Here is a 17,167-nt window from a genome sequence, read left to right as displayed (position 1 = left end):
TCAATTTGATCCATTTTGTCTGTTGTTTATGTATGCAGTCTAATTCTGGAGCATGATTAAGTACACAATGAACCGCCAACTAGCTAATTACTCTTTAGTTATACCTTTCAACCGCAATGTGGTGTTTACGTTCCTGTAATTTTCGTATGGTCATAACAAGACAGCACAACTTGGAAAGAAGAGCCTACACTGTTGACAGAAGTTCGCCAAAAAACTTGCACGTTATTCTATCCCTTTCTAAAATGCGTGCTATTTTCGGGACATGTCAGTTTTCATTTGCTCACAATGGCAGTTGCAAAAGACTGATTTAAAAATATTTATTACTATCTGCACGCATCTTTATACTTCATTTTAGCTGAGAATAATATGTGCGAATATGGAATGCTCTCAGTCTCTCTGGGTATAACTGCTTCCAGTGGACAAAAGAACTTCTAAAGGTCCAACTGATACAGGATATGATACAAAAAAAGGTGCTTCATGAGACTGGCTTTCACGCAGCACCTTCTAGTTGATTCAAGGTGACGGGAGTAAAGTTTGTGCTAAGTTGCTCAGCTCACAGCCGACATTCCTAAACTATGAAGTGGACGAAACTTCGTGCTAAACGGTGCAAAACATGCCAACGAAGCAAGGATCATGTGGCAAGAGGATAAAATCTGCGACGATTGCGACTTAACGGTGATGAGGGATGAGGTGAAACTGCCGTATAAACGCGTGTAAGGGCCGCACCTGTGTAAGGGCCGCACCCGTGTAAGGGCATCAATATCGCCAGCTCCAGTTTTTTGTTGGCACGGGAGTTAAGCAGCGTGTTAGTTCACCGTTGTTGTGGCTTTCGGGCGCTGCCGCCGAGCGTTGCAATTTTTGCACGATATGGGCAAGCACTTAATAGCTATATGGCTCGGATTTTGCTCTCGAACACTGCAAGCGTGCGGCGGGAAGGAAATTCGATGTGGCCGAGAAGTGCGTCCGAGGATGGTGCAATCAAAAGGATGCATTGAGGAACAAAAAGTGCAAAAAGCGCGCTTTCCGTAGCAAGGTGTGCAATTTCCTGAACTGGAAGAGCTGCTCTATGTCTATAATAGTAGTACACCAGCTCGGAGACGTAAGACTCTGCGAGTGACGACTGAACGTAGAATAAATGCCACTATTATAATTCCCTGATCGGGCCGCATTGACTGACACCCTAATGCGGCTCATGCCTTTTTAAAACTCCCGCCTTGGTGACGAAGACTGGTGTGAGAACCATAAAGAGGAGCATAAACAGCTAAAAAAAAAAGAGTACAGTAGTTAGAGGTGAGCCGGATTAGGGCATTTAACATAATTCGCATTAAAGAAAATTAAAACGCGCATCTGATAAATTAGTTTCCCATGCTGCTTTGCAAAAATGGCGCCGCTCTTGTAGCTTGCATTTCCGCGCTCCTAAAGTACATAATGTATGAGTAGCGACTAGAGTTTGATAGCAAAGGTGCACCCGTGGAGTTCACAATGCACAGGCATGATATTTTGTTCGCTGAGGCAGCATGGCGATGATTCTAAAAGTTGCCAGAGCCGACAGCGAAGCCGCAAACGTTCGGAACGCAACCAGGTGCTACAGCTGTCGAGTCGGTTTCGGTGGTTGCTTTGTTAGCGCTTTGGCGACGTGACATTCATCATAATTTGACAGGCTTTAAATAAGGTGTGCACCTCGGCATCTACGCTCGTCAAAACTACCCGAGATGTCCGAGACAGGCCTCAACGACAAACTCGATCCTCCCCAGCCGCCTTCGACTCCACTTACCTCCGTAGGTATGCGAACGAGGCGTCAGCCTCGCAAGGACTACGGCGCTATGGTAAACTCTCCGTTCGACGGCAGTGACGACGAAGAGGACTCCGACGATGGCAGCTGCGACGATCCCGACAACTCGGGCACTGACGGGAGCTCTGTCCACGGCGACGAGTCATCCCGCAGATCCCGACAGTGCGCGTCGTCTGCTTGCGTGTTCACCTGCGTGCTATGCTTTGCCGATGCAGACGACAAGAGCACCCACCTGGACCACCTAGGCTCGGCCCACCCGAATCTAAAGACGCACTGCCTCGCGTGCGAGACCCAATACGACACCTACTCGGATTACACGGAACACCTCCGCGATTGCCACCCGCGGGTGTTGGAAACCATCGAGGAGGCGGGTAGCGGCGACGGGAACAGACTCTACTGCCTTGAGTGCGGCAAGGGATTTGATAAGAAGTCTTATCTGTATCAACATCGCTCTCAGCACTTCATGCTGAGTCGGGTTCCGTGTGCCGTGTGCGGCAAGTCGTTCCTCGAAGGAGCCATGATGAGCAGACACATGGAGACGCACAAGGAACAGAAGTACGAGTGTTCGAGATGCACGCGTGCTTTTCGGAGCTCGGTCAGCTTGAAGAGACATGCGAGGGTGCACACTCGCTACAAGCATTTGTGCCAGGTTAGTGCGTCGCTTGTTCCGGTCCCAGTCGTCAAAAAAAACTTATCGACTGCGCGTTATCGATTGCGTCGATACGGAACTATTTCTAATCGATCTTTGTTTACAGCTGTCGCATTCACGTCATAGATGCTTTTTGTTAGCGATGCTTTGAACACGAATGGCACAAGAAAATTTCTCGTATGTAAACTTATAAGAAAATGCTGCTCGCCATACTTTTCCTAAACTAACCCATTTCTAAGCTATTCACGTCTGGGTCTATCACTTCAATTAATGTGTCTTCCAGCAAGCGAAGGAACGCATAATCGCAGTACAGCAGTCAAATTTTTGCACTGTCGCAGTGTTATGCCACTTGTAGCAGTCAAGTAATTTGTTTTTCCAAAACTATAACCTCAGAGAAAAGCGCCCATTAAAGGTCACATAGTCTTGGCGGGCGTTTCGCATGCATTGAGAGTGTGCATTATCGAACCGAGTTCGTAATTCGTTTGCTCTGGCACACGGCCACCTTATTTCTTCAATGCCTGCCGAGACTGACCCCTGGAAGGTGCTGACACAGTTTCTTGCCGTTGTGGCAGGTATGCGGTTGCCTGTTCAGCACGGCGCTTGGTCTCGAAATCCACATGTGCATGCACCACAAGGAAAGCGGGGACCAGTACCGTTGCTCCCTCTGCCAAAAGGAGTGCTCCGGCCCGGAACATCTGCGCCACCACATGGTGGCCAAGCATGGTGGCGAGACCGGTGGCGAACGTGTTTACACTTGTGATATCTGCGACCGCCAGTTTAGGTATGCATATCTGCTTCGCATTACGTGGTCGTTATTGACTTGGGCACGGAAAAAGAGAAAAAAAATTCAGGGGGCACTTCGTTGCCCTAAAGTGCGGTGAGGCGAAAGCCTTAAGCGCAGTGTTGCTGCTTGTGTCGCTGATGTGTGGTTAAGATGTTAAGCTTCGCCCGCAACAGCATCTTGCATTGCTGCTAGGGAGTCCACAGAACCCCATAGCCTATTCGGCCCTACGCCTGTTGGTTTTTGAGGAAAGGAAATGTATCTCTCTCACATATCTGGGTGGATACCTGAACCTCCCCTGTAAGGGAAGGGAGGAAGATGGGAATGAACAAAGATGCCATATAAGCTAGACGAAGATGCCATATTAGCTAGACGTGCCTTTGTTCATTCCAAACTATCGAGCTGGCATGGCGGAGTGGTTAGCCTGCTGTCTCACACTCCAGAGACCCTGGTTCCATTCCCCAACTCGCCCAATTTCCTACTTGGTTTTAATTATTTATGTGGTCTGACTAGAAAGGTTAATTAGGCTAATTCGTCTTTACTATTGTTCTAATGCCATGCATCATGTCCTGTCACTCACCTGTCAAGTGATGGAACTCCCTAGAATGTTCGACACAATGTCTATGAAACATCTAGCAAGGTCTAGCTATTAATGATGGTTAATGATAGTTAAGCATTACTTGCATATTTCGTGATACTAGTTACTGTATGGTTAGTGATAGTTGACGTCACCGTAAATAGTACACTTATTAATTAGTGTTAGTTAAGGTGCAGGCGCAGTGCACAGTCCCACATGCCACTTCTTAACTATTACTAATTACCAATTAGTCATTAAGTGCAATGATGTAATCATAAAATACCTTTATATCATGTTCTGATGACTTTCGATTGCACCCGATTAAGTATTGACTGGCTATTGATTGGCATATGCCCATATAAGGCATGCATCCGAAATGCGGACACATTAGCTAACACGTCTTGGTCACGACAGTATGAGGCATTAAAGGCTTTCGCCTTAAAAGAAGGCACACCACCACTGCGTAGTGCTGTTGCCCTGCTGTTGTCCTTTCTTTTGTCTCATCCTTTGTCCCTGAGTGCAGTTCATACCACGTCATATTACCGCTGGCTAGCTAGATGGTACACCTGGACCTAAGTTGTTGTGGAGATGGGCCAGTTCGTAAGCTTGTACCATTGTTGATGGAAGAAGGCAGATGGGCAAAGTGGGCAGGACACTGTCTTTTTCCTTCCGACTGATTCTGCTTCAAAACAAGTAAACCTCTATACGCGCACACAAAAAAAAATTGTGCATGGTATGACCAAACACCGAGCATTAAAACAAATGCAAAGAAAACTGATGCAAATTTTAAAAGAGATTAGGTACAGAAGATTTAAAACCACGTGTCAGTTATGTCTACCACACGCCGGTGAAGGTGATTCCAACTTGCAAAAGGGTTGGGAATGATTGAAAAAAAAAAAAAAAGTGTTCAGTTTGACTAGAATGCCATTAGAATGGCGTAATCGTTTGATACAGTCAACTTTAATTTGTCCTCGGTGACCCTTTGATTGAGAGCGAAAGGTGCGTCTCGGGTCATGTGACTTAAAGGTGCAGTGAATAGGAATCTGAACTCGTCTTTTTGCTGCGGGAACTCGATCTACACGTTCCGAACATTCTTAGAAACTTCGACTTATTGCCCTGTGTGGGCGATTTCCCTAATTAAATCGGATTAACGTCCAGCTCCCGCCTTTTTAAAAAAAATTCTCCACGTACGGTGGGCGGAGTGGACCAACGTGTGATGTGCCTTTCAGCCAGCTCCGTGGAGGCTTTGCTTTCGCTTTATTTTGTTTTTTAGGTTTCCGTGAATAAATAGTTTCATTCGCAGATAATATAGCCGCAAAATAAGCCCGCAGAAATAAAAATACGCGCGGACTATTTGCTACTACGGATTACTACGTATTACTCCGCCGATGGCAGAGCGGTAAGCCTCCACGAAGCTGGCTGAAAGCCACTCCACGCGTTGGTCGACTCCGTCCACCATACGCGGAGAATTAAAAAAAAAAAAAAAGGCGGGAGCCAGACGTTAATCCGATTTAATTAGGGAAATCGGGCACACAGGGCAATAAATTGAAGTTTCTAAGAATGCTCGGAACGTGTATATTGAGTTCCCACGGCAAAAAAACGAGTTCAGATTCCTCTTCACTGCGCCTTTAACAAGGTGATGGTTTGGGCTAGTGGATGTGCATTATGGGGGACAAACACAAGTGCTTGTGTTTGTCCCCCGAGTTCTTGCTGCGCTATGGACAACAGAGTCATGTGAGCACTGAGTGAATATGTCAGATTGTGTTGCCTCACCGACACATGCTCAATTGCAGGTGGAAACAAAGCCTGAAAGCACACATCGCTCTTCATGCGGCTGAGAACGGAGAAGCGAGCACGACGGTGGCCAAATGCGACAAGTGCGGCCGGAAATACCCCAACCTGTGTGCCCTCAAGGCACACTTGATCACCCACAGTGACCTGAGGCAGTTCCCGTGCGACATCTGTGGTACGTGCAGTGTCACATCTTGGAGTGAGGCTAGGGGGTTGTACAGGGCTATCTTTGAGTGACTAAATACATACTACTACCCTGCTAAATGCATGCTTTATTTCTTATTTTCATAACAGCTTTCCTAGCTTATTTAGGCTGTTTTGTGGGATGAACTCCATTTTTATTTCTACTGTGTCCTCTAATGTTGAATGTGGCTATTAGGTGGAATGTGTTGAGAGCCTCTCGACATATTTCGAGTCGCACATGTGTGTGTATTTTTGTATCCACATCTTTTTTTTTTAATCGAGCCCTAATCAGGGTATTTCTTTCAACAGGCTTTCCTACAGTTAACGAAGCTGTTCAAACGCCATAATTAAAGTAAAGCTAGGGCTTTTCCATGCATCTAATGCTGCATCAGATGAATGCCAGATGGCAGTGCAGGTTGTCACTAGAAAAACACCAAGTGCTTTTTGTGTCAGAGAACAGTGATTTGACTTATTCATTGTTGACTGAATTCTGCTGAGTTAAAATAAAAAATGTACAGTCGTGCCTCACTAACATAGACACTTTGGTTCCAGAGCATAAAGTGAGTCATTCATAATAATGAATCATGATAAAGAAACCAAGAGAAGAACTTTAAAAGGAAACACTTATGGTTTGGTTTAGTTTATGGGGTTTAACGTCCCAAAGCGACTAAGGCTATGAGAGACGCCGTAGTGGAGGGCTCCGGAAATTTCGACCACCTGAGGTTCATTAACGTGCACTGACATCGCACAGTACACGGGCCTCTAGAATTTCTCCTCCAAAGAAATTCTAGCCGCCGCGGCCGGGATCGAACCCGCGTCTTTTGGGTCAGCAGCCGAGCACCATAACCGCTGCGCCACCACGGCGGCGAAACACTTATGATTAAGGTCTGCCTTTGCACTTAATGGTATACAGAGAAGTGGATTATATGCAAAATATTTGGAGCTTCAAGTGCATTATGCTTGTAAAATTGTCTTTAAAAGACCATGGTCCATGAAACGCATCATGTTGTCTCATGGTGTGATGACGTGTGTCATCACACCATCCCATCAAACCCATGTTCTCAGTGTATTCTTCCTTTCCTTGCATTTTTTTCTTTGTCCTCCAATCTGCAGGCATATCATTCAAGCGCAAGCATGCCCTCAAAGAGCACAGTCAGGCGGTGCACTGCAGTGAAAAGAAGTTCCAGTGCAGCTTCTGTGGCCAGACCTTTGTCGTCAAGCGTTACCTCGCTGCTCATGTCAAGCAGGCACACGCACCTGGTCCACAACCATTCAAATGCAGGCAAGTGCGGCTGTTTATGATCAAGCTGAGGAGACGTGCATGCCACCTGAGGAAAAAAAAAAGGGAAAGCATATGACAGGATGTCTGTCTTAGTGATAGCATGACATCTGTAGCTGCACCGAAGGATTCAGATGAATGAAGTATTCTTGTAAACACTGCAAAATGCAGTCGTGAAATAGATTGTTAGAGAATGATGTATTGGGCATCTAGCTTCTGCCTCTCTCAGGTTCATGCCATGAACTGTGTTGCCCGAGCATTGGTTTTATATTGAAAGTTTACAGCAGTTTTGTGTTTAAACGCTGGCAAAGCCGTATCGGTACTATGTTAGAAGTGAGCTGATGGTAAGCTGTGCACTGTGGGATCCCAAGCCAGAAATTGTTAGGGAGACCCTTGTGCTCCCCGCCGCGGTGGCTCAGTGGTCAAAGCACTCTTCTACTCTCAGTAAAAAAAAAACCAGTGGGTCCAATTGGCCATACCATTTGGACTGTACTGGTCAGCCAGTTGGGCTCATGAATCCAACTGGGTATTTTCCCAAGTTCCAGTTGGGCATTCCAATTGGTTCTGCATTTCTAAATGGATTACCCAACTGGATCGTGAGGTTCCAATTGGTTCCAGCACACCCAGTAGGTTGAACCAACTGGAACCATCTGAAACCAATTGGAGCTCCCAGTTGATACCCAGAAAACCAATTCGAAGCTGATCTTCCAGCTGAAAGCGCCAGTTGGTTCCAATCGGGTGACCAATTGGAAAATCTAAGCTGAAGTCAATGATGTCATTCACTGAGATCTATATATATATAGTTGCAGCAAAATGTGGTGGTGAACCATCTGTAGTTGGTAGCTGTGTGCTTCGTGCAGACACAGGCAAGCTGACGAGCCCCGCGTCTTTCCCTTCCTCCCCCCCAGTGACTGTCCAAAGGTCTTCAAGACACAGAAGGCCATGAAATCCCACTGGCGCACTTGCCACGGTGACGTTCCCAAAGAGCACATCTGCGAGCTCTGCACCAAAGCGTTCGTGTCGGCCAAAGACCTCCGGCGCCACTCGCTCACCCACGGCGGAGACAGGCAGCACAAGTGCGAGCACTGCGGGGCTTCCTTCTGCAGGGTGGACAACCTTCAGCGCCACGTCAAATCGACATGCAAGCTTAGGGACTTGTGAGCTGTGTTCGACTGGCATCACAGAGGCATTTCACCACAGAGTGTGAAATTGAATGCTGGCAGGTTCCGAAGAGCCCCGCTTTAGCAAGTGTCTTCAACTAAAGGGAAAATGCACAGAGATATTGGAACTCCACATGCTTAAAGGTGCACTGAAGAGCAACCTGAACTCGTCTTTTTGCCGCGGGAACTCGACCTACACGTTCTGAGCATTCTTAGAAACACGGATTTATGGCCCTGTGTGGCCGATTTCCCCTAATTAAATCGAATTAACGTCCGTCTCCCGCCTCTCTTTTTTTAATTCTCCCTCGTACGGTGGGCGGAGTGACCAATGCGTAGAGTGCCTTTCAGCCAGCTCTGTGGAGGCTTTGCTTTCGCTTTATTTTGTTTTTTAGGTTTCCGTGAATAAATAGTTTCATTCGCAGATAATATAGCCGCAAAATAAGCCCGCAGAAATAAAAATACGCGTGGACTATTTGCTTCTACGGACTACTACGTATTACTCCGGCGATGGCAGAGCAGCAAGCTGCCACGGGACTGGGTGGAAGGCACTCCACGCGTTGGTAGACTCCGCCCACCGTACGGGGGAGAATTAAAAGAAAAGACGGGAGCCGGACGTTAATTTGATTTAATTAAGGAAATCGGCCACACAGGGCAATAAATCGAAGTTTCTAAGAATGCTCGGAACGTGTAGATCGAGTTCCCGCGGCAAAAAGACGAGTTCAGATTCCTCTTCACTGCACCTTTAGGGGGGAAGCTGGTCTTGGTCTTAGAAAAAAAAATTTTGTTAATGAAGTCACAATAATGGAATCACCAAGAAACATGTATTTTTGCGTGCTGAGTCCAAACATGCAATTTAATTCCATTTAAAACAAGTCCCTCTGCACTTGTGTTATGTTATACAACTTTTTGCCGAGAGTGTTCAATAAATTTTGCTGCAGGAAACTTTCTAGGATGCACGCCATTGGCTTGCTTTGACATCGAACTATGCAATAAGGGCAAAATTATTATCCTACCTATCATAGAAGTTGAGTTACAGGGTTTAGAATTTGCCATTTCACAAACGGGAAGAAACTGATGATTTCAAAATCCTATAACTCGCCTTCTATAGCAGGTAGGATGATAATTTTACCCTTATTGCATAGCTCGATGTCAAGAGAAACCAATGGCGTGCAATCTAACAATTAAGGATTTGTTTCAAACTCTCGGCAAAAGTTACCTAACATATTGCATAGTGCGCAAGGACTTGTACATAAAATTAAATTACATATTTGGAATTAGCACGCAAAAATGCATGTTCCCTGAAGATTTCGTAGTGGCGACTTCATTCATAAAAATTTATTTCTGAGACCCTCTTGCCCCCTTAAAGGGGTTGAAAGTGTGAAACTTTCAGGCAAAGGATGCGAAGTCCTTTTCAGCTAGCATTTGAAATGGTGACTTAATCGCCGATTAAAATCGTTACGGCCTTCAAGCTACTCTCAAGCTCACAGTACCAAAGGGGACGCATTATAACGTAATCTGTGCTGCCAGTACATTTCCAACACATAAACGCTTGCTTTGAAGGAAGAAAACTGACGCCACCAAAAGCAAAGCCCGCCAAACGTCTGTCAGTATCCAACGACGCGTGGCAGGGTGTGGTTAACGGCGGCGGAAATAAAGATCTTAACATCCGTGACATCACACCGAGCTTCTCCGCACTCCTCCAATGCTGTGAGGAGAAGCTCGAATTTTAATCCTTGATTATGTCACCATTTTAAACGCTAGCGCAAAAAAAACTTGGCATAGTTCACCTACAGCATGTATAGATTTGAATCCTTAAATATCGTGGAATTTTCAAAAAGTGTTGCCCTTTAAGATGTGCCTTCGATGACTGCACTGGCACGCATTTGTCTATGGAAACATACAGCAGTTATTGTGCATTGGTGTGATTGATTTCAGTGCAGGCAATTACATATGTTGAGTTTAAATAATTGTGTGCCAGTCCAAATGAATTGCTTGAATCGAATTGAATTACATGTTGGTTATAATATATCGTGCGGTGCGCACGCCAAAGCAATCACGCACATCACACCATTAAAAGGTACACTTGCCGCTGATTTTGTCTTGCACAGCAGACTGTTATTTTTTGGAGTAATTTATTGGTTTTTGAGCAGATTTGCTGAGCTATTGTTGGTGAGTTGTACCATGGACTACATGGCAGTTTACAATAAAGTGTACACCCATGTACAGAACTGAATTGGGTCCGCTAAGCTGTTCTGAGTGCAGTCATGCCAATGCCGACAAAAAAATGGGAAGCGAAGAACTTTAACGCATGGCTTTGTTGGCAATGCCATCAACAACAAATCATGCAAAAAGTCATTTTGTTGCCACCAGGTGGCATGCCAGAGCTGTCAGAGCCCTGCCTCATGCTGTGTTTATTTTGTTGACAGTTTGTAGAGGACTAAGATGGTCACGACATTCATTGCATTGGCAAATTATTCGTATTACTTTTTCTCAATGTCTGTGAGTTACATGTGAAAAATTTCCTATTTTCGGTGCAGTCATTGTTATCAAAGTTATGTTGTGCAGCCATTGTTATCATTGTTATGTTGAGCATGATAGTTGAAGTGGTGGCAGATGACCTGCCACCTTTTGTGTCTAATTGGAAGGTTGTACATGAACTGCAAGTGAAGTGACCATTACGAAATAAGGCTTGACACTTTATCACGTGCTGGTACCTTTTAAGGTTCTAATGCACCCAACCACAGAACACACCAGTGGTGGTAGTGGTGTATGTCTGGTTTAACATCCCAAAGGAGGCTCATGGAGCTGCAGTGGAGGGCTCCAGATTAATTTCGAACACCTGGGGAACCTTTCACGTCCGCTGACATCACACAGAACACCGGCATCTTCGCATTTGACCTCCACTGAAACGTGGCCAGGGCAGCCGATATGCGATCTTGGGATCAGCAACCACTGAGCCACTGCAGCGCAATATTTCATAGGCAAAATGTGTATTTTGTGTTATTAAAAAATAAATTGTAAAACCAGGTAGTACTAACAAGTTTCTAGCATTTAGAAAACATGCCACGTCACTGCACCAGCCTTTCTCTTGAGATGATCGACGAATCGATTGTTGAATGAATTTGGTCCACATATGAGCACATGGGGAGGCGTGTGACATTTCGAGAATTCCGCTTCGAGGAGCTCCTCGTCTATTGCTCCATAGTGTACTTCATCGCCGTACTTCAGATCCTCCACGTTCGTTTCCTGCATGGACGCGATGCACAGCGCTTTGTGTCAAGACACCAAAGTCAGCAAGGAAAGTTAGTAGCCTCTGTGTTTTCGTGACTGTTGGGCACAGAGAATGAAGAAATTCTTCATCTTTGTAGTGCTTTTTATCCAGTTACATCTTGCTACAGGGAATGTGTGAAAGGCCAAACGAAACCATTCTGCATTGTGTTTACTGCCCAAGTTGGTTTTGTAGGCATATTTCACCGTTATAATACATCGTACTACATCCAACAGGCAGGCCTATAGCATTTGCTGATAGCATTGAAAAGTACAGGCTACCTTGCTGAGGCAGTAGAGAATGCTGACATTCCAGAAGTGTTTCAGCTCATCCAGCTCTTTTTTGAGGTAGATCTCTTTGTAACAGGCTACCCCGAAGAGCAGGCGAACCATGGTGTAATCGTCGGCCATGCTTGTGATGTGGTGCAACACTTGAATCATCGGCGCGATCCCAGTTCCAGCAGCTAGCAGTAGCAAGTGCTTATGCTGAAATTAATAATTTTTCACTACCACATACAGTGAGCACAAATGGGAAATGTAGACAGCTTTGTAAGATGTTAGAGCAAAAATGGTAAATGCAAGCAGTAAATCGGCAAACAGTAAAAGCATGAAGTAGCAGGCAGTTAACACTATATAATGTGTGTGCGTAATGTTTATCACATTTTGCAAGATGAAACGCTAAGTGCGCTTCACTCAGATATGTGGAAATTAAAACATGTTATTCTTTACAACTGTGATGCAAGACAAGGGGTGGGATGGAGAAAAGAAGTCGGACCTCCTTAGTTTTAAAATTATCCTTTGGTCAAATGCTGTTTGCTGATATTCTGTCACTAACCCGACTGATATGACACCGTATGAAAAGCTGTTCGTGCGTAAGCACTTATAGTGGCCATTCCCCACATTTAGCCATTGCTTGTTTGTTTGTCTGAAGCTTGCTTTGAAGCAGGTGACAATAAACAGAGCAAAACAATGGCCACACAGCGGTGATGCACCTAATTCAAATTTGGCCTTACTACGAAAATTGACTAATTTTTTTACTACTTTACAGACTACAACTTTAGACAGGCCATACATCTGCCCTAAGAACCTCGTCACTGCTAAGAATATAGCGCCTGGTTACAGCTCAGCATATCATAAAAAAAAAACAGTGAGGTGTAAAACAAAAATACTTTTCACATAAAAGACATAGGTGTGCAAAGGGAAGCCCCAAGAAGTACTTTAAAGGGACACTGAGGAGAAATTGAAGTTGGCTTGTATCGACAGAATACCAGCTCCTGATTACAAAAACGCCACTCATACTGACAACAAAGCTCTTGTAACGTAGAAAAGAGCAAGAACCAAAATACAGGTATCGCCGCCACAGGCCAAACTCGCAAGTACAAGCGTCATGACGTCATATAACAAAACAGTGTTGCTAGAACCAATGGTTCTAGCAACGCTAGGACACGAGAAGCACAAATCACTGAGGCGCAGCCAATGCATGCGCAAATCTCCTTGACGTCGCCAGATGGCGCCACGTGCCGGGCAGCTACGCGCTCGCCTGAAGCATCGGGACCAATCAGCGCCTGCTCGCCGGCGTTAGGCGGGCTCCCGGTATTCCGCTAGCGGTATCAAGGTACACGGTATGCTAAAGGTGTCTATTTGCGAGAACTTCGTTGACGACTTCGAGAACGAGATCCTCGTAACGCTCGCAAAACGCCGGTGCAAACGTAAGCGAAGCGACTGTAGCGACGGCCGCAATAGCCGATAGATGCCTTCAACGTGCGGCCGGCGGTAGCTTTCTTTTCGGCTGCTGCTAGGCCGCACTGCTGGCCGCCAGAAATCACGGAGTCTGCATCACGTCATGTCACGTCATGTTTCACGTCACTTAGTCCTCTGTCGTCATAGCCGAATCCCAAGTTTGAATCACAGCGGCGGGAAAAACCTTTTCAACTTCGAATCCAAATTTCTTAGAAATAAATGCATTTTTCGCTGCCGGCCAAGTGGCAACAAAGCCATGACATGCCGAACTATCGGATTTTGGTATAAAAAATATATTAATAGTGCTCTCCTCAGTGTCCCTTTAAACGAGCACAATATAGCATCAGCACCCAGAACCATGCTAAGCTATGGCATTTTTATTTGATACAGTATGAAATGGCATTCTGAGTTTGCATACATAAAGTGCTGATTCATAAAATAAGTTTTATGGGACTAAATGAGCGCATGTACTGTACATCATAAGAAGCCAGGGCAAGTGTCCATAAACGCATCTTAAATCTCTTGCCACTTGCGATATGTGCACAACCTGCCTTTTCTATCGCATGTTTTGGCCAATGCAAGTTAAACGATTCTACTTGGGTCCAACTAAGAACTTCCGCTGTAATGGAAACGACCGGCAGCCGTTCACGTCCTCAATGTAGCTGGTGAATGTTTCGGTCGATAGCTGTGCTCAAGCACGGATCCGAGACGTTGCTCGGCGCGGAGTTTCCGCACGGCGGGGCGGCCGAAAACGTCAGCCAAGCTTGTCTTGAATGATGACCAGGTGGGAAGGTCGGCTTCATGGTTACGAAACCATAAGTTGGCAACGTCTGTGAGATAGAAGAGCACGTTGCTCAGCTTGATGGAATCGTCCCACCGATTGTAAGTGCTGACGCGCTCGTAAGAGACGCCAACCAGTCGTCGATGTCCTGGTCGTCCGTACCGCTAAATGGGGAAGGGTCGTGCTGTCGTTGGACCCCGGAACAGAGGACGGTGGCAGGGGTGGCCGGCGACGACTATGTCGAAGTGTTTGGCATTGTTGATGGTGCAAGTAGCGTTCCGCTCCTAAGTTCCAGGTTGAGCACCGGGACGGGGATCGAAGCACCTCCACCAAGTGTACAGGTGCGTCTTCGAAGCGCAGGTCGGAGGCCGTTGATCAAAGACGCGTCACAGCGGGCACACACCCAGGAGTCACACCGAAACCAGCACAGCACTTCGTTCTCCTCTTCGTCCCACCGCGTGAATGGCTGCCGGTCGTTCCCATTACACCGCTATTTTTTAAAATGCTCCTAGTATGTGCATATACTTGATCTCAGTGGGCCGATGGCCATCATCATTGCCATGTATTTGTTTGCAGGCAATGAACGAGCATTCTAATAGTCGCGTTCGAGATCTCAACATAGTGTGCGCGGCATTAGCACACAACGCCAGTGTTCGTGGTCAATTTCACTACCATGTTTGGCTTGTAGTCCAGCCCTCCAAATGGCCCCCTCCATTCCACAGAGCTTCCTTCCTCGAGTGTCCTGATGTATTTCGACATTCTTCCTTCAGGATAAACCTGTGCGAGACAGAGCCACATATTTGACTTGAAGAAGAGTGAATAGTTTTATGAGCAATAGTTTTTCATCTCAAATCGAAACATATTCTTCAGGCCTGGATGTGTCCTCAAAATGCAGACAAAAGACATTACAACTGCAGGTCAGTATTTCCCTCCGAATTCTCACCTGCGCTACACCAACGGTCTCAAGGCATTTGAAAAGTGGCAACAACAACTCAGCCACATATATACTTAAGCATACCTGGTGGAGTATGTACTTAAACTGATACAAAGAATTCAGTCGTAAACAGAATATGTACTTAAACTGAAATTACGAAGAAACCGATAGTAAACTAGAAGAAATTGCCATTAGTTGGTCATTGTTTGTGGAATTAACACTGGTTCAGACGGAGCAACCATGTTGGAAGACTGCAGCGTACTGCTTTTGGTGCAGAATTGTTGAAAAGGCTGGAAAGGTTGATGGGGGTGAAATTCTGAACTGCATTTACGCTCCAAGAGGTGCACATTTTTTTTTAAAGCTTATTGTAAGCTTACTGTGAAGAAAACTACAAATGGAACTGACGATGATATGCTTACTATAAACCAGTGTGCCTTTTGATTTTTCACTGGTATCACACCTTGATCATGACTTCAAAGAAGCCAATGTCGCTTGGAGAGGAAATCGGAGTGTACTGACGGGTAACCATTTCACCGTCCACAGAAGCCCTGTAAATGTGAGCAAGAAACCACAGTAAGTGAAGTACATGTATGTTGTATAAGCTGGTCAACAGCAGGTAAAGTTTGCTGGAATATCTTAATTCCAACAAAAGATGCAAGCATGTCATGGCAATATAGGAGTACAGCTGCTGTCATCTCTGTTCAGAATTGGGCAACATACCTCATTATGAGATGCTGGCCAACAGTGAAGCCGAGGCATCCCACGTCATCGACTGCAAAGACGTATCTTGAACAGCACCCTGTCATGTTTTTAATGGCCTGAAGTGTGAATGACTTGTAGCAGTCCGGGCTTATGACGGGTCCTTGTTGCTGGCGGTGTGAAATCAAGATTAAGAATTTTTTTACTCTGAAATATTACAGCACTAAACTCAAAATAATGGTCATAAGCAAACTACGCTGTAATTGAAAGCTGGCACATGAACACACTGTAATCTCGGTAACAAGCACCTTGTACTCCAACCCCAACTAAAATAACACATGCGCTTACTTCACCGCAGTGCTTCACCGAAGTGATAGTACAGTTATGAACAAGCCAAAAGAATGCACGGTGAAAATCGGCACTGCCAGAAAAAGGAACATAACTTGTTTTTCGGAACGAACCGATTCACGGTAGTTAGGGCCGTACTGTAGCTCTCGCATGCACTCCAGTTCCCATATCGTCAGTTCCTGCTCGTAAATGTCGTTGACGCACAGAGTGCAGCCATTTCCACAGCATTCATCAGCCGTTGGCTTCCGCGGCTTCCTCGAAAGAAGTTCCATCGATATTTTCTCCGGCTGTAAGGCACTGTCGCTGGTCGATAATCCTTTCTTGTCAGTCATGCGGTCAAAATGATAGGTCGACAGGGAATGCGAGCAGACGATACGCCGAGCTCTTCAGCCATGACATGTCGCGCGGCCAGCCCAGATTAGCTGAGGGTGGTGGCGCCACTAACGAGCTGAGCAATTAGCTACTAACGTGCCACGCCATTTTCTTCTTATTTTTTAAAAGTTCTTAGCAGCTCAATAAATAAAACCTTCAATTTTTTATAATTTTGATTAACTATGGATGAAAACAGTGATGAGATGCTTATGGGAAAAGTGTCTGCTATTGCTACTTTCGGTTCGTACTTTCTCGCCCTGCCCGCATGGTTCATCGCCATGTTCATCGCAGTCGCTGTGTCTGTATCGTTTATTCTACTACTTTATTTGTGCTACGGCACCGCTGTTTGTGTTGTATCGTCGCGAGACCAACGCGACGTACGTGGTCTGCTTTGCGGCGTATTCAACCAAAATAATCAAAATAGGACAGGGCTTCTGCGATGTGCTGAGAAGTGCAGTGCGGGCGGAAGCGTGTATGGGTCGTGTGAGATCAGTGGTCGTGTGCCTAGCAGCCTTTACACGCTTTGAGGAAAATACGACTATCGTCTACTTACCAGGTTCCAGCACTTCGCAGTGCGGAAAAAACCAAATGTATCACTGACGCGCTATACTCATTCAAACGCAGATTAAGCCGGCGTCAGCGCACATGCACAACATTCAGCCTACACCGGCATGTAAAAACAAGTTGTTTTACTTTGCCCTCACCGCAGACGATGCGAATATCCGTCTTCTGATCGAATCAGCAAATACCTCAAACAAATCGACCAAATAAATGCCATTTCTGCAAAATTTGAGCTCGAACTATTTACCGGCTT

General features: G+C 45.7%; 2 protein-coding genes across 5 annotated transcripts; one reads left to right on the top strand and one right to left on the bottom strand.

Annotated features, from left to right (window-relative positions):
• Window positions 1-1,365: 1,365 nt before the first annotated feature.
• Window positions 1,366-8,460, top strand: LOC149366133 (uncharacterized). The gene is made up of 5 exons (XM_089548972.1): window positions 1,366-2,441; window positions 3,014-3,222; window positions 5,593-5,765; window positions 6,887-7,055; window positions 7,961-8,460. The coding sequence occupies exons 1-5, from the start codon at window positions 1,713-1,715 to the stop codon at window positions 8,211-8,213; spliced, it is 1,533 nt and encodes a 510-aa protein (XP_089405098.1). The 5' UTR covers window positions 1,366-1,712; the 3' UTR covers window positions 8,214-8,460.
• On the bottom strand, window positions 6,647-16,375 carry LOC149366132 (NADH-cytochrome b5 reductase-like). Of its 4 annotated transcripts, none has more exons than XM_089549008.1 (7): window positions 16,095-16,375; window positions 15,655-15,803; window positions 15,395-15,482; window positions 14,673-14,777; window positions 11,762-11,965; window positions 11,251-11,458; window positions 6,647-7,101 (listed from the first exon to the last, which is right to left on the bottom strand). In XM_089549008.1, the coding sequence occupies exons 1-6, from the start codon at window positions 16,311-16,313 to the stop codon at window positions 11,264-11,266; spliced, it is 960 nt and encodes a 319-aa protein (XP_089405134.1). In that variant the 5' UTR covers window positions 16,314-16,375; the 3' UTR covers window positions 6,647-7,101; window positions 11,251-11,263. The 4 variants fall into 4 exon arrangements, with proteins under 4 accessions (XP_089405134.1, XP_089405143.1, XP_089405125.1 ...); XM_089549017.1 differs by having other exon boundaries at window positions 11,290-11,458; XM_089548999.1 differs by lacking the exon at window positions 6,647-7,101 and having other exon boundaries at window positions 11,186-11,458.
• Window positions 16,376-17,167: the final 792 nt, after the last annotated feature.

This window comes from Amblyomma mixtum, chromosome 1, assembly GCF_055824585.1.
Source record: "Amblyomma mixtum isolate Tamu chromosome 1, ASM5582458v1, whole genome shotgun sequence".
Classification (NCBI taxonomy): Eukaryota; Metazoa; Arthropoda; class Arachnida; order Ixodida; family Ixodidae; genus Amblyomma; species Amblyomma mixtum.
The sequence above is the reverse complement of the archived record's forward strand: the minus strand, read 5'-3'. Positions and strand labels throughout refer to the sequence as shown.

Excerpts from the sequence above, each read along its gene's own strand:
- LOC149366133 (XM_089548972.1), top strand. The coding sequence starts at position 1,713 with ATGTCCGAGACAGGCCTCAACGACAAACTCGATCCTCCCCAGCCGCCT. Across the intron at positions 3,223-5,592 it reads ATCTGCGACCGCCAGTTTAG|GTGGAAACAAAGCCTGAAAG; the intron begins GTATGCATATCT and ends GCTCAATTGCAG. Across the intron at positions 7,056-7,960 it reads CCACAACCATTCAAATGCAG|TGACTGTCCAAAGGTCTTCA; the intron begins GCAAGTGCGGCT and ends CCTCCCCCCCAG.
- LOC149366132 (XM_089549008.1), bottom strand. The coding sequence starts at position 16,313 with ATGACTGACAAGAAAGGATTATCGACCAGCGACAGTGCCTTACAGCCG. Across the intron at positions 15,804-16,094 it reads GCCCTAACTACCGTGAATCG|CAACAAGGACCCGTCATAAG; the intron begins GTTCGTTCCGAA and ends TCACACCGCCAG. Across the intron at positions 14,778-15,394 it reads TCTTTGAAGTCATGATCAAG|GTTTATCCTGAAGGAAGAAT; the intron begins GTGTGATACCAG and ends TGTCTCGCACAG.